The 14608-nt window shown below is 41.6% G+C and overlaps 2 protein-coding genes and 1 long non-coding RNA gene across 8 annotated transcripts in view; 2 read left to right on the top strand and 1 right to left on the bottom strand.

The window, feature by feature from the left end:
* Nucleotides 1–9087, bottom strand: part of dop1a (DOP1 leucine zipper like protein A) — a 26840-nt gene extending 17753 nt beyond the window's left edge. For 4 of the 5 annotated variants that reach the window (XM_084357695.1, XM_084357698.1, XM_084357697.1 and 1 more), the window contains exons 1-12: nt 8831–9087; nt 7296–7493; nt 6965–7146; nt 6708–6878; nt 5252–5441; nt 4620–4718; nt 4073–4172; nt 2927–3036; nt 2003–2117; nt 1802–1922; nt 1292–1411; nt 813–930 (exon numbers count right to left, since the gene is read on the bottom strand). In XM_084357695.1, the coding sequence (XP_084213821.1) occupies nt 813–930; nt 1292–1411; nt 1802–1922; nt 2003–2117; nt 2927–3036; nt 4073–4172; nt 4620–4718; nt 5252–5441; nt 6708–6878; nt 6965–7146; nt 7296–7433 (1464 nt within the window). In that variant the 5' untranslated portion in view covers nt 7434–7493; nt 8831–9087. The remainder of the gene's footprint in view (nt 1–812; nt 931–1291; nt 1412–1801; nt 1923–2002; nt 2118–2926; nt 3037–4072; nt 4173–4619; nt 4719–5251; nt 5442–6707; nt 6879–6964; nt 7147–7295; nt 7494–8830) is intronic. The other variant, XM_084357696.1, reaches the window with a different exon arrangement.
* ube3d (ubiquitin protein ligase E3D) overlaps nt 8275–14608 on the top strand; it is a 25400-nt gene continuing 19066 nt past the window's right edge. The window contains exons 1-3 of one of the 2 annotated variants that reach the window (XM_084357701.1): nt 8275–8345; nt 12817–13028; nt 13548–13638. In XM_084357701.1, coding sequence (XP_084213827.1) covers nt 8308–8345; nt 12817–13028; nt 13548–13638 — 341 coding nt within the window. In that variant the 5' untranslated portion in view covers nt 8275–8307. Of the gene's footprint in view, nt 8346–9973; nt 10239–12816; nt 13029–13547; nt 13639–14608 lie in introns of those variants that run through there. The other variant, XM_084357700.1, reaches the window with a different exon arrangement.
* Nucleotides 8354–9345, top strand: LOC311260168. The gene is made up of 2 exons (XR_014622970.1): nt 8354–8573; nt 9080–9345. It is a non-coding gene; the product is annotated as an uncharacterized lncRNA (long non-coding RNA).

The following is a 14608-nucleotide window of genomic DNA, read 5'->3' as shown; positions in this document are numbered from 1 at the left end:
GGTTCACACACACACACACACACCCCCTAGTGGTGGCCATAACATCCCAGAACTGGATTGAAAAATGGATTTGGACAACATATGCAGGCCAAATTGCAAATGGATATTGAGAGTGCTTGTATGGAACATAATGGATTTGAAGAGGAGGTGTGTGAGCCAAGAGGGAGTGAGAAACAGTGAAAGCCCAAGCAGGGGCAGGAGACAATGGGCTGTTAAAGAGGGAAGAGAAAGAATGTGATGGAGCGACACAAAAAGAAGAGGAACCTATAAAAGAAGGGAAATGAGAACGTAAAAGGACTGGGAGAAAGACTGAATAATTACAGAGAAAAGGAAAGAAATCAAAAGCTGAGCAAACAACAGTGAAAAGACCAGCCTGAAAGTATGAAGGGAAAAGAATGAACGAAGGAAACCGGCAAAAGAGTTCAATAGTGAAGTTAAAGCAATGACAGAGAGTGAGAGAAGGGACATGGGAGATGGACATGAAAAAGACAGAGACAGAAGGATAAAAAGACAGACAGACAGACAGAAAGAAAGAAAGAAAGAAAGAAAGAAAGACAGTATGACAGTCAGACAGACAGAAAGAAAGAAAGTAAGAAAGAAAAGACAGACAGTAAGAAAAGAAAGACAGAAAGACAGACAGTATGACAGACAGTAAGAAAAAAAAGAAAGAAAAGAAAGACAGTAAGACAGTAAGAAAGAAAGAAAGAAAGAAAAGAAAGACAGAAAGAAATAAAAACAGTAAGAGAGACAAAGATAGACAGAAAGAAAGAAAGAAAGCAAGAAAGAAAGCAAGAAAGAAAGAAGAGTCTCACCAAGGAAACAATATCCAGCAGGAAATCCACCAGCTGACAGAACTCCACCAATGACAGCTCTGGAGGATCTGAGCTCCCAGCATGCCGTGGTGCACGTGTGCTGCTGATGACTGTCCTCCTGCAGAGACACATTTCACATTATTCTGAGGAAGGTAATGATGGTTAGCAGTTAACTTTGGTGTTGATGATCTACTCTGTGTATAAACTCTGTTCAGGTGTGGGTGTATTGGCAGTAGGAAATGTATCTTGGCACAAATTTGGCCCCCCTGGTACCAGCTGAGCCTTGTTCTACACAACAGCATACTAAAACAAAAGCAGCAGACTGGCAGGCGGCATCTTTTTAACTCTTTCGAAAGGCAAAACCTTCAGAAGGTTCCTCTGGTATTTACACATTTAGACTTCAGTGTTTCTGATTCTAGCTCATAAAGCGGTGACTTGAGTATATACTGTATGTACACAAACACTTTAATCATACAAACCTGCAGCACTCTTCAAACCAACGAGCGATATAGTCCCACATGTAGTACGGCTCAAACGAGTTGAACAGGAGATTGGCTGTTTTAATCAGTTCTGCCGTCTTCTTGTTCTCTCGAAGTTTACTATGAAAGAAAGTTAAATTAGTATTCATAGTTTGTATAGATGAGTAAACTAACTAAAACATCCATTGTCTGTTAGTGATTAATAAATGGTTTAAGTTATTTATCAAATGTTTATCTTTATAAGCATTGACTGTTGGCAAATTGTTAACGTGTAACTTATTTCAAACATCTTTTCATACCTCTATGTCACAACTACACTTATCTTCCATCAATGTTTTTTCAGTATATTGTAACACTGATATTTTGCATGCCCTGCATATATTCTCAATTCAAGTTTACCCCATTTGTCCAATTTTACCTTCATTGTTTCTGAATGAAGCAAAAACCAAACTATGATGGGATTTATTTAAGATTAATCATATGTAATGTCCGATGGTGGATTGGACTGACCTGCTGAGGTGTGTGTGGTCTTTACTGAACGGACTCTGGTTTTGGAGGTCCAGCTCTGCTCGGCATTGTGTGTATAGGGTCCGAAACACCTCGATCAGAACATCCTCTAGGATAGCTGGGCCTGGAGAGAAACAAATTATTATTTACATATTCACAACATTAACTGGACTGTCGGTGTCTACATATTGTTAGACTGGTTACCGAGCTCCGGTTTGTCCAGCAGACTGATGAGGATGCGGAATGGCTTTAGGTCGTGCATGAGGATGCTTTCCTCTTCCCCGCCTCGGGCCTTTCCCTGCAAGATCCCCACCATTGCCTGAAAACACATACAAACATTCAGAAAATATCAAAAAACTCCAGAGCCACTTTTGGCACAGCAGATCACACATTAATTTGTTTTTATGTTGTTTTTTTTATCTGGCTTTGTACAACATTTGGCACAACCATTTGTCATCCAAATCATATTTGCATTGAGCCCCCTGTCATTTTTTTGTGTGCGTTTCACGCTTCGTCTGCTGCATAATGGGCTGAAGCAGGGAACAGACGGCCTCTGTAGTACCAACCTTCTCCCAATGGAGCGAGCTCCAATAACTATCTCAGAGCAGATGGCAGAAAAGCAAACAAAAAACAAAACAAAAACATTAAAAAAAACATTAAAAAACACAACTTCCCCTCCAGGTCGCTCTGTGTGCCCCCTGTTCCAACCCCTGGAGTACCAGAGCTCAGCACATGCCAGGAGGGCAAAGGCTGTTGAGCGTGACAGGACGGACTGGACAAGTGTGTGTGTGAAAGTCTTTGGGAGAACTGGGAGATGCCTTCAAAGGACAGGCTACTGGGAATAGGAGAAGCGAGCAGGACATATATGCAAAGCCCAGGGAGGATGTGGGAGGTGTGGTAGAAGAAGGATTAAAGGGGATGTGAAACTGTGTGGCAGACAAAAAAGAGGGCCAGATCTGCCAAACTGAGGACAAACCCCAACTGACACACGCACTTTCCTTCCCCACACATGTACACGTTCCATCTCAGGAGACATTTTGCTTGGGGATTGTTCTAGTTAATTTTAAACATGAAGACCGTTTTTTCTTTTTTTTTAGTGACCCATTTGCACTTAGCTTGAAAGCTCACCTGGACTAGCATGTCTTTAGAGAAGGTGTTGAAGTAGTGGCTGGCGTGCTCCTCTGGGTTGCTCTGCCGAGTGCTGCGGGGTCCTGTCATCACCCCATTGTTATCAAAGCCTTCAAAAAAAAACAAAGACATGAAGTTTTATTTACATACAGTAAAGCCTTACATGTACATCCAGCACAAGATGAGACACAAAACACTTCTCCAGAGTGGAGCAAATGGAGACTTAGTATTTAATGAGATAAACTCTCTGTCGCTTCCAGTTAATCTTCCTCTTTGTAAAGGCCCTCTCGCTGTTGCCAACATCACTCCGATTTCATCAGATTTCAGCCATAGAGAAGTTAAGTAAGACTTGGACTTGGATAAGATTCAGAGTAGTAAAGCCTGTCAATCTTCATGATCATTCAACAGTTAAAAAAAAAAAGCCAATCAAATAGCTGGAGCTTACAGTCCTGAGCCCACTCATATCACAAGATAAAACCTTTCGACAATTTCTACTTATTATTTGTGCCTCATCGTTTCTGGCGATCAAGAAATTTGGCATAAACTAATGTTTCAATCATTCAACAATTCGCTCTTAGAGAAGAGTGTAAAGCTTGATACAGTCAGTGTCCATCCTTAGCCATGCAGACACTTACCAGCGTGTTCATCCACAGAGAGTTGCAAACAAGAGAAAATAAAGTAAGACAATGATCACAGCAACAAACACTGTTTTTTTTTTTTTTTTTGCCAGAACAGAAAAAATAAAAAGGGAAAATAGAAACATAGTGTGCATAAACATAGCTCCTGTGCAAATCACAAAACAAAACAATGTGTATGTAAAGATTTGTATGTCAGGGACCTACTATGGTTCATATAAAATGTCTATAACTCTTAATAGGTAAAAGTGGTTTCGTGGCATACACATATAATGTTGGATTATACAAAGGCTATGACATTTAAGTGTATATGTACTCCGGTTAATAAATGCGTGAATAATATGTGTAGGTTTATTCCTGTTAAGAGTGACCCAGCATTCTTGGACTTCCCCTTATTTTCTACTTTGGAGAAAGTGTCTCTCTAAATTCTACGATATATCAGAAACGACACGATGAGTGGGACCCTGGTACATCTAAAGGTCAGTACTGTGTCTGTGTGCGTATTCCGTACCCAGCAGCCAGGCGTAGAGTCTGCGGTTGAGAGACATGTCTCTTCTCAAAACCACATGCAAGGCTGCCGACAGGATCCGGATCATGTCGGGGCGAGTCGCCTGAACACAACAGAACACAACAGAATGTTTGTGCTTGTTTCTCTCTCCTTTCACACATACGTATATGAACATACATACGTACTTACATATAAGCAAACACACATATACATGCACACAAACACATACACTGCGCATGTCAGATAAGAGCTGTGTCCCGGCTCTGACATGTCCAGAAATGTTTGAGGTGAAGGATTTAATAAGCAGCCAGCATGAGTCACCTCCGTGGCTGGCTGTCTGTCTGAGTGTCCTCATCATGATCACACACGTGCACATGCACTTAAAGAAACAGACCCACAAACACATCTGAAACTTCACAACAATACAAATACTAATAGTAATACTAGCTGATATATGAACACATACTGACACATACAGCACATTATTAGCATCCTGCTGTAAAACACAGCCTGTAGTTTCAGCCTGCCCTCCATCAGACAGATTTCCTACCTGGCTCATGTGGAAGGGAAAGCAGAAGAGGATCAGGTCCAGGGTGCTCCTCTGGACCAACACACTGGAGTCCTGGACTGATGTACTGACCGCCTCCACCTGGTGAGAACATTATAAATCATTTGAATGGATACAGTGATTCAAGTTACACTTTAGTGTGACAGCATTAAAGCCCCCCTCCAGTGTATTTTGGTATTTTTATGATATTTCATTTTCCTGTCCTTTCCTGACAATGTTGATGAGTCACATCGTTTGCCAAATGTTTTTTGACAAATAACTTAATTTTGGGCTCAAAGTCACAAAATTTAAGCTGTTGCTAATATGGAAAAATGACTTGTGGCTGCGATAGAATCTGGGAGTCACACGTAATCCTCCAGTAGGGGTTATAAAAGCAGCGTGGCTCCTTTAAGAAACATGGCAGTGCATGGTGAGTGAGTGGTCGAGCAAAAGAAAGATGGTGGTTGCTTTCAGAGCAGACCGGTGTTAGCGACCGGAGCAGAGTGGGCAGTTTAGCAGAGAAGTGACTAGTGGCAGGAAATGTACAGTACAGGTTACAGTTTGACCATGAATAAACTCTGCAGCTCCTCAATACACAAGAAGAACTTCTTGTTGCATGTTTGTGTGTAGTGTACCATGAGCTCGATGTCACTGCCCATGACATAGAGCTGGTCCTCCATGGAGAGCTTGCGATTGAGGTGCAGCAGAACGAAGGTCACCCCAGGGAGACGCACAGCCGGGCTGGTCAGGATGCTGCCCCACAAGGCACTGTAGAAGGCCGACTGCTCCACCGCTGCAGCCACCTTCTCCAACAGCGTGTTGGTTCTATAGAAAACACAGACAGGACACAGCAAACATGCATTTTAATTACAATGAGTTTAGTTGCACATGCTTTTTCTGTTCTTTGCAAGGAAATGCGTTTTCTGACTCTCATAATGTAACATCACTTCACTACACACAGCACTCTTCTCTAATTGGTAAGGAAGCAAAAGATATCAGAAGTTCCTGAGAGAGAAGCATTATCAGTGAGCTCTCACGCAGCGCTGTTCATGAGACCATTTGGATCTCACTGTGAGGCATTAATTAGCAATTTCCATAAACTGACTAGGTTTTCTTGCCAGAATCTAAATATAATCTTAATTAGAACAGATGGGACACTATTGTGATTCATGCTGTTGCTGACTGTTTTTTTGTTTTTGTTTTTTTAGTTTTTTTAACAATCCTAGCTTTGAGATATAAAGACACTTAAATGCCCTCTGTGTGGAAATTAAATTACTAAAACAGCAAACAGTAACAGGTAAGTTTTAGTCATACAAATATGTACTGTATATGTAAAAATGATGCGTCAGAAGTTAAGTATCTGACATACAAGTACTAAAATTATGATATACTGTACATGGTGTAAAATGAAATCGGTGGTACAAATAGGCCTTTTCACAACTGCCATTTTGACATCATACCAGGAAATGCACAGACATTACTAATAACAAAAATTACATCAGGCATCGCTTACTGGCACACTTAAATCTAACGGGGCAATCGATAATTTCATCAGTCACACCGGTGCTTTTCCTGTTAAAACATGTTAAAGGGTCAACCATGAAAAAGTCCTTCGATGCAGCCCCCCCTCTATTTTGTGAATGTGGCTGAACCTACAACTGCAGCGCCCTCTAGTGCACGTGACAGTAATTATGGTAGCACTGATGAGATGAATGATTTCCCAGCTTTTGTCAACATATATGAGGAATAGGATAATAAAAAAGAAAAAGCATTGGAAATGATAAAAACGACAAAAAATGACTGTAAAATACGAGATGTCTTGAAGAAAGTTAATGTAAACACAGAAGAGACAAATATCTGCAGATAATTCCTGGTTACAATGAACCTGTTTGAACAGTAAGGGTGTATCTAAGAGACAGAAGTCTTGGGCTGTGTCTTGAAACATGACTCAAATATCTCATGTATCATTCATACAATCTGAAATCAATTTCCTTCCCCATTACGCGATAAAACCCTTTCTCCTAATGGCTTGTTCCGATGCCCTCACGTATACATTAAAAGTGTTTTTCTTTCCATTCCTGCTCGTCTTACCTGTCGTAATACTCAGAGCCCTCCTCCAGGCCTGGCAGGACCCCAGTCAGTAGCCCCTGTAGTCCTGGCTTCAGTGTCTTCCCCAAGGGCAGATAGTAGGTCTCATAGAGCCCCAGCAGCACGGGCTTCACAGACATAGCGGCGTTGGAGAGTAAAGGGAAGAGCCCAGAGCTGCAGTGATGAAAAAGCGATGTCAAGATCTGATACTAGCTGCAAACTTTATTCAGTGGTCACTGTAAGTAGTACGACAGTATTACCTATAAAGAAAGAGGTCTTTGGCCAGCCTCTTTGGTCCAATGATCTTGAAGATGATCTCGTAGGTCTCCAAGGCCTTGCGGTGGACCCCACTGGGCAGGGCGGGGTGGAGGCATTGGGCCAGCCGTTTGCCTATCGTCAACTTCTTCGGAACCACCTGGTATTTTGCGTTGTTCTGCAAAACCTGAGACGGGATGTGCAGGGCAGACAACAGTGTTGGTGTGCTTGTTTTATTTTGTGTATATTCAACCCTTATGCATATCCTTTTGCCTTCTCAATAACTTGTAAACTATTGCTGTGTATGTGGAGCTGGGGTCTGTCTACGATCATTACCTTGTTGAGTTTGCCCAGTGCTGAGATGAGGTCTGCCCACTCACTGGAGTACTCAAAGTTCTTGAGGGCCTTGTCCACTGCTGCCACATAGTTCCTGTACTTGGAGTCACTGAGCAGCTCCACTTCCTCTGCATTCATTCTCCTGGGTGGTTATTACGCGCTAATGTAAAACACCAGGCACACATAGGTACATCACACCTGCGATGAAACACAGCAAGATAAAAGAACAGATTAGTTAAGTCATCTTCTTGCTTGACAATGAAGACATTAGTCCGAGCCTTTAGAACAGAATGTATTAGAATATTTATCCCCGTGTAGCTGGAGCCATTTCAATAGACTGAGTCATATAATTATCAGGAGGAGCAAGTCCATTACCATCTTTGTTTAGTAAGTAAGTAAGACTACTGATGCGCTGAATCATCGAATGAACTCCCCCGAAAAACTGAGAAGTATAGAGAAGAAGAGGAGTCACACAATGCTGCTTTCACTGATATAATGCAATGATTTCTGCAGCCGGTGAACACGGGAGGGACGAGTCTAATTGGCATTTGACATCACAAGACAGCACCATCTCCCTCACTGTAAGATGGGCTGTTGTTAGCATGCTGTAATGTTGCAACATAAACAAGCAGCTATCATTAAAAAGGCATAAACGCCGATAGAGCAGCTACATATGCTTCTCTTTTATATGGAGTTTTAAAATGTCGGCTAACGTGAACGCACAAACAAGATGTGACCTTATGACCTTTAGCCACTCAGTCCTAAGAGGAGTGTGATAGTTTCATAGGAGGAAGAGGACACTGAAATACAATCTCAGGGGGGTTCAAACAGATTTGGAAAAGGCAAGTGACATTTTGACTCGTCACAACAATAACAGGTGGGACTGATCACATTAAAGGTGACTCAATTGATGTGGTTACCCAAGGAAACCATATCAGTGAGCCATCAAGCACAATTCCACTGATCCATGTTGTTAACTGCACCTGTGCCTTCCCTATTGTGACACGTCAAGATGTCTGCCGGGAAACGTGTCTTACAGCAGATAAAGGAGTGAGTGGACTCTCAAGAAGCAGCCAACACACTTACACAGAAATACAAGAGGTGGCCGAGGCAGTCGTGCGGCTGAAAACTCAGGCTGTCTGAGAGGCTAGCTTGTGGCGGCAAGCAGTGGTGTTTGCTTCTCAAACAGACTTAATTAAACAAACTTTAAGTCTGGCTGTAAAGTGTCAACAACACAGCAACGGCGGAGCAGGTACGCACACCTGTCGTCCAAACAAGGTGAGCCGTTTCATACATATGTAAACGTTCAGTGCTGAAAATTACACATAGAAATAAAATACTACAACCTCAACATTAGCTATGAAATACTCGTTAAATATTCTAGCTTCGGTTATAAGCGTGTTACTGCCGGGAGAGGGACTGTTACAGTAACGGTACAGCTAACAGCTACCTTGTCACTAGCTAGGTAAGGTGATTTCCGCTAACGTACACGGCACTGAATAACGATAAAAATGTAAGAACATATAAAAGCTTACCGTTAAAGGACACGGGCCAGCAACTGTCATTCAATCATGTGGCCGGTTCGCCGAGTAAAAACGGCTGACAGCGTCAATAATATGACTAGCGAGCTAGCTAACGTTGGTAGCAGGGTGTTTTAAATGATGGAGATGCAGGGCCCGGCTCCGATGTCACCCGTTCATATATAAAGCAGGTCCCTTGACAAGAAGGCTTTGGAAGCAGACAATAGGTATCTATATTCTACATATTCATATTTCTCTTCGTAGCGTCCCGCAGTGTGTAAATAAACAGTGATGAGCGCATCGGTAGTTTCCAGTGGCAGAGATACAAAGCGAGACGATTGACAGCTCCCAGACTGCACTGCAGATCAGCTCTACGTCCAACCACCGCGTCCAACGGCTCCGGTCTTCCGCATGGACGTCTTCCGCCTCCGAGCTGTGTGAAGTCGGCTGCACTTACACCAAACACCCCGGAAATTATGTGCTGAACCTTCGAAATAAAAGCTGGATATCTTCCACTGACTTGCCTTTAAGAGTTATCCTGTATTTTCCACATGTTGTAATGTATATTATTGTTCTCTTTGATATGTTAAATTACCCAGTGCTTCATCTGTTTAGCTGCAACACATAGCTACTCATCTCTCCAAACTCTGAAGACATAGGCTGTGGTCTTATTTGCTTACCTTTGGTCAAAATAATAACAACAATGAATAATTTAAACCCTGCAACATTCATTAGTTTTGTTTCAGTCATTCCTTGGTCTGAGCAAGGCTGGATGGCCAGCAGGTTTGTGCAATTGCTCTGGGACCCCCATGCCAAAATCTTAAAATAACATATTCTTAAATGGCATATTCCCAAAAGCAAATACTTGCGCAGGTGAACCCTAACAGTTCAATCTGACTGTGGTTCAGCGTTTTTACAACAGTGACAGTCAAATAAATATTTGGACCCCAAGTGGAGTTAATCTAATAATAAAAAACACACAATTTATCTGACCAACATACACATTAAAAGAAAATATGTTGATAAAGGAGGTCAAACACAAAACATGTATGCATTGCCATTAACAGCATTTCACAAAATCAAGATTGTTTAACAGTTTTATTTTGAAATGTCTGACCGGATGCCTTTCCCCTTGTATGTTGTACTTGACAGCACCGGCATCGTCACGCTGCGGAGTACTACAGCCTCTTGAGTCCACTAAATGAGATAGACGTGCTTTATGTTTGTTTTACTCTGGATGCTGTCTTTCTGTTCACAGTCACTCAGTCACAGTTTTGATCAGTGTGCTGTTCAGTTCCTTTTCTATTCCGTGTGATTATCGCGCTGCCTGAATGTCAGACTTGGAGATGTCAGCTAAAACACATGGACTCGGAGTCTTCTTAGAGCTGAGGAAGAGGCTTCAGACTGGACTTCTTATTGTCGGGTAATTATTCTGAAAGCTAGCGAGCTAACTTAACAGTTACAGTTATTACAGCCATTTAACACTATTGTATTTGCTAGCAAAGCTAGCCTCGAGCATTAGCTAACTTAGCATAGATAGCTAGCGTCAGCTTTACCGTTAACTTGTATGTCTCTATTGTTTCAGTGAACCATTCAACGCCATTTAAAAAAAAAATACTTTTATTGTACAATAATGTGTCAGAAAATGAGTTACTTAAGGAATTGCTGTGGTAATTGAATCCCAGCTATCTGTGGCTGTCTGTCTGTGGACTAAATGAAGGGGTCTGACAGAAAAAGGCAGACTGAGTGATGCTACCTTTCTGTGTGTCACACATGTTAGAGAGAGGCTACATGACAAATACAAACTGGGCCTGGCTGTGATTGACTTTGGTTTCCAGAAAACTTGGTACATTTTTTGTGTCCTTTACTTGAGTATTTCCAATGAATGTTACCTTGTACCTCTACTCCTCTTCATTGCAAAGGAAATATACTTTACACTCTACTATATTTATTTGACAGCCAGAGTCACTAGTTGCTTTTCAGATTAGAGTTTTACATTCAAGCATTAGATCAGGTCATAAAATGTAATATGGTGATTTAATACTGAAAATATTGCATAATGAGTGCTTTTGTCTTTGACACATTAGGATGAGCTACACTTTTTAGGGAAATTTTTGAATGCAGGTGTTGTTCTTATAATTGTGTAATTCAATAGTGCAGATCGACCGATATGGCTTTTTCAGGGCCGATACTGATTATTAGAAATCAAGGAGACTGAAAACCGATAATCAGGACTGACATTCATTTGCAGTAAAAAAGGAAACTCTGGAAACACGACACAATTTTGACACAATCGGATATTGTTGTGGGCATGTAGCCAAAGTAGGACATTTTTAAATTTGTTTATTTTATTGGCAATCTGACAGAAAAATCACTCATACCAGTGGCACGTTGCTGTTGTGTTGTGTTGTGTCATGGGCTGGTAGTCTTGTTAGAAAGGGCCTAATATACATTAAATACAGAAAACTAAACAGAAAAGAAACTCTACCAATCTCATGTGATGGAGTGCAAGTGTAGCATGGATATCATATAATAAAGGCATGTTAATTGAATTCAAGATTATATGAATATGTGATAAAACAAGAGAAGCTACCAGCATATTAAGCATGTATGTTTTCTGTTTTTCTGCTTGTGAAGCACTTTTTAAATGTGCATATGAATGAAGAATTGTTCATATCCTTATTACCAATATATGAACAATAGATTCATAGTATATAGCTGCATAGTGCGGAGCCAAATTGATTTGTCTTCGCATACAGGTGCTGCTGCCTGCTGAATTTGGATGTAATACACCTTAAACACCACTAGATGGGGTTAATGAGATTTGACAGGCAGTAAAATGAGCCCTGCTCCTGTCCTCTCCCTCAGAGCACTGAATGTACAATGGAGAGGTGACTGCACAGGAGGAGAAACTTTAGAAATATTCAGTATTCTTGATACTTCTAACTACATTTTGCATGACTAAAATAGGGCTGAACGTTGTGTTCAGAGTAGGAGAGCTAAAGTTAGGCATTTCTCACAAAAGGAAATGAAATAAAAGGCACCGAGCACTCTGGGACTGGGACTGTACACTGTCAGTATGTCCAATGCAATGTAAGAGAGAGAGAGTAGAAAAATGTGATAAAATCCCCCTGAAGTACATCCCAGAGGAGCTGCTCAGCCTGTTTGTTTTCAGTTAAAACAGCATTTCCTCTCAGTGGTTTTCATGAACTCAGTTATTATTCAGTACTTCCTTTAGCTGAGACAGCAGCGCCCAGCAGGAGGTAGAGTCGCTATTTTGTCGTATTATTATTTCTAATTTCTTTACTTAGTGTTCTCTCCAGAAAACAGATTTTGTTCAGCACAATAGACTGTATATAAATACAGTCTATGTTTATTCATTCTGTATCTCATTTTTCATATACGGTCTGTTTTTTGCACTAAAGGCTGACTCATTAATCACTGTATTGAGACCTTAGCTAATTATAGATCCTAATGAATCCATATTTGTATGATTCGATGTTGCCAAGTTACAACAAACCAGTATCCCAAAGTTTGTTCTTCACTTAACAGGCGTAAGTATCAAGAACAGAGACTATGAAATGATCCAGCCTCCTCAGTTGAGAGGTCATAATACTTTGGAGGCGTCGTTAACACTAATGTGTCACTTTACATAATGTTTTCTTAAGTGTTGAAAGAACACTTTGATGTTTTGTTTTTGCACTCTTTCATTATGAGAGTTAGACGAGGAGACAAACAATACCCTCGTTTCTGTCCGTTCAATATGAGGCTACAGCTAGCAGCCGGTTAGCTTAGCTTAGCATAAAGACTGGAAACGGAGAGAAATTACTAGTCTGGCACTGTTGAAAGATTGCAAGATTGCTTTCTAGATTTTTATTTTCACTGCAAATGTTCCAAAAATTTCTAATCAGTCTTCTTGATGACTGATAATCTGTATCATCGGCCCTACATGTTTTCCCTTAAACCTGTTTGTAAAGTATCTCATTGCATCTGCCCTCCAGGAAAGATGTCGCCAAAAGTCCTTCAGATGTAGCCGTGACGGGTAGAGACTCTTCTCTCCACATCCAGACTCCCAGAGGCGAGCTGAGCCTGACTTTGCCAACAGGAGTCACCTTGGAGCACGGTTCCTGCATTCCTACACATGCGGGAGAATCCAGCGGAGAGGAGCTGCATTTCAGACTGCGTATCAGTGTCACGAGAAGCCCGGATGAAGGTAGGGAAACACAGTGAGACACGTGCAAACCTCCCTCTGCCTTGCTAGACTCCTCTGTGCCAAGGCCAGTACAAAGTCTTTTGGTTGCTATTTAGAGCTTGCTGTCTATTTTGAATTAATTGGACTGAGTCACTTGGTCATCTGAGACAGTGAAGGTGTAAATTTTGCTCTTGGGATCCTCAACAGCTTGCAGGCAGCTGATCATCAGAGTCATGAGAATACTCCCTTTTCGATTTGATCTCATATCATCAGAAGTGCACCCCAGAGTCGTTGCATAATATCCACAAACTCCAGCTTTTGGCGTTTCCTCAGATTTTTCATGTCACTCCCAGCACATTGAAGAAGTTACAGCAAAGGACAGTCATTGACAAATCCAATAAAAATCAGATTGATTGCCCACTCCCTAGCCAAGCCACCTTCGCCACCCAGTATTTTATCGATTTTCTGCCCTGTAGTACAAGGTTACCACCCTTTCACCAAATCTGGCTCATTTATTTCTTTGCCTCTGGCCCTCCACAGAGGCATCCGACAGCGTGATGGAGACACTCCGGGCAAAAGAGACTTATTGCTTCTACTGCCAGGGCTGCATGACCAGGCTGCTGGAGGACAGGTGAGGAGCAGATGGACGAGGAGGAGCAACAGTGGAAATGGGTTTTTATTTACACCCTCCTCCGCAGGAAGAGGAGCGGGTGTTTATTGATGGTGCGACCCAGCGGTGGAAGTGATAGTCTGCGAAAGAAAAATAGATGGATGGAGCCGGAGCCCACAGTTGTCAACCTGACTGGGTTAGAGTTATAGAGTCGGTGTGACGTAAAGGTCTGTGCTACCTATTAAAAAACAATTGTGTTTCTTACCTTGAGGTGCTTCAGCTGGACAGCGGTATTGTTCTTATTGCCTTAAGCTTTTAGCTTTCTGTGGTCAGCAATGTGACACGCTGAAAATTGCAATCGCTGCATTACCCAGACCCTTGGCCTTCGGCTATGTTTCTCAGCAATAACCCACTAAAGGTTGCCAAATACTTATTTTTCCGCTTTCAACAAGAGCTGGGGAAAGTGAAAATGTCAGGAGAAGTGCTCGGAGCGGGGGAAGTTATAATTTCAACAAGATTATGGCTCATTATGCTCTGGAGCAATATGTTCCATTTGTAGCTGCTCAGAGGTGTTAATGCTGTCATTGACTGCAACCTTCACAAAGAACCCTCTAAAGTTTTCTTTGTATGACACACTGAGTGCTGCTTTACTGGAATAAATGAATGAATAAAACAAGTGTTGTATTAAAGCTGCACTGATCAGTCATTATATATTAACAATGTATCAAATGGATGCATGTAATGTGACAGGGGTTGTTAGTAGTGATGATTCAACTGAAAATGATCACCCATCTCTGCAGTTTGCTTTGTTCTACTAAGCTTTTAAAGCTGCTGTAAGCATTGTGGTCGTTTTAGCTAACTTCCTGTCCATTTTGCTGTTAGCAGTCTCCCCAAAAAGCAGACAGGCAGAGTTAGCAACTAGCTAGTGAACATGGTGCCACATTTAAAGGGGCAAATATTTCTCTCAGAAGTGGGTGGAAACTAAAAGAGA

The sequence above is a fragment of the Pagrus pagrus genome (assembly GCF_965226575.1).
Source record: "Pagrus pagrus genome assembly, chromosome: 7".
NCBI classification, from domain to species: domain Eukaryota; kingdom Metazoa; phylum Chordata; class Actinopteri; order Spariformes; family Sparidae; genus Pagrus; species Pagrus pagrus.
The sequence above is the reverse complement of the archived record's forward strand: the minus strand, read 5'-3'. Positions and strand labels throughout refer to the sequence as shown.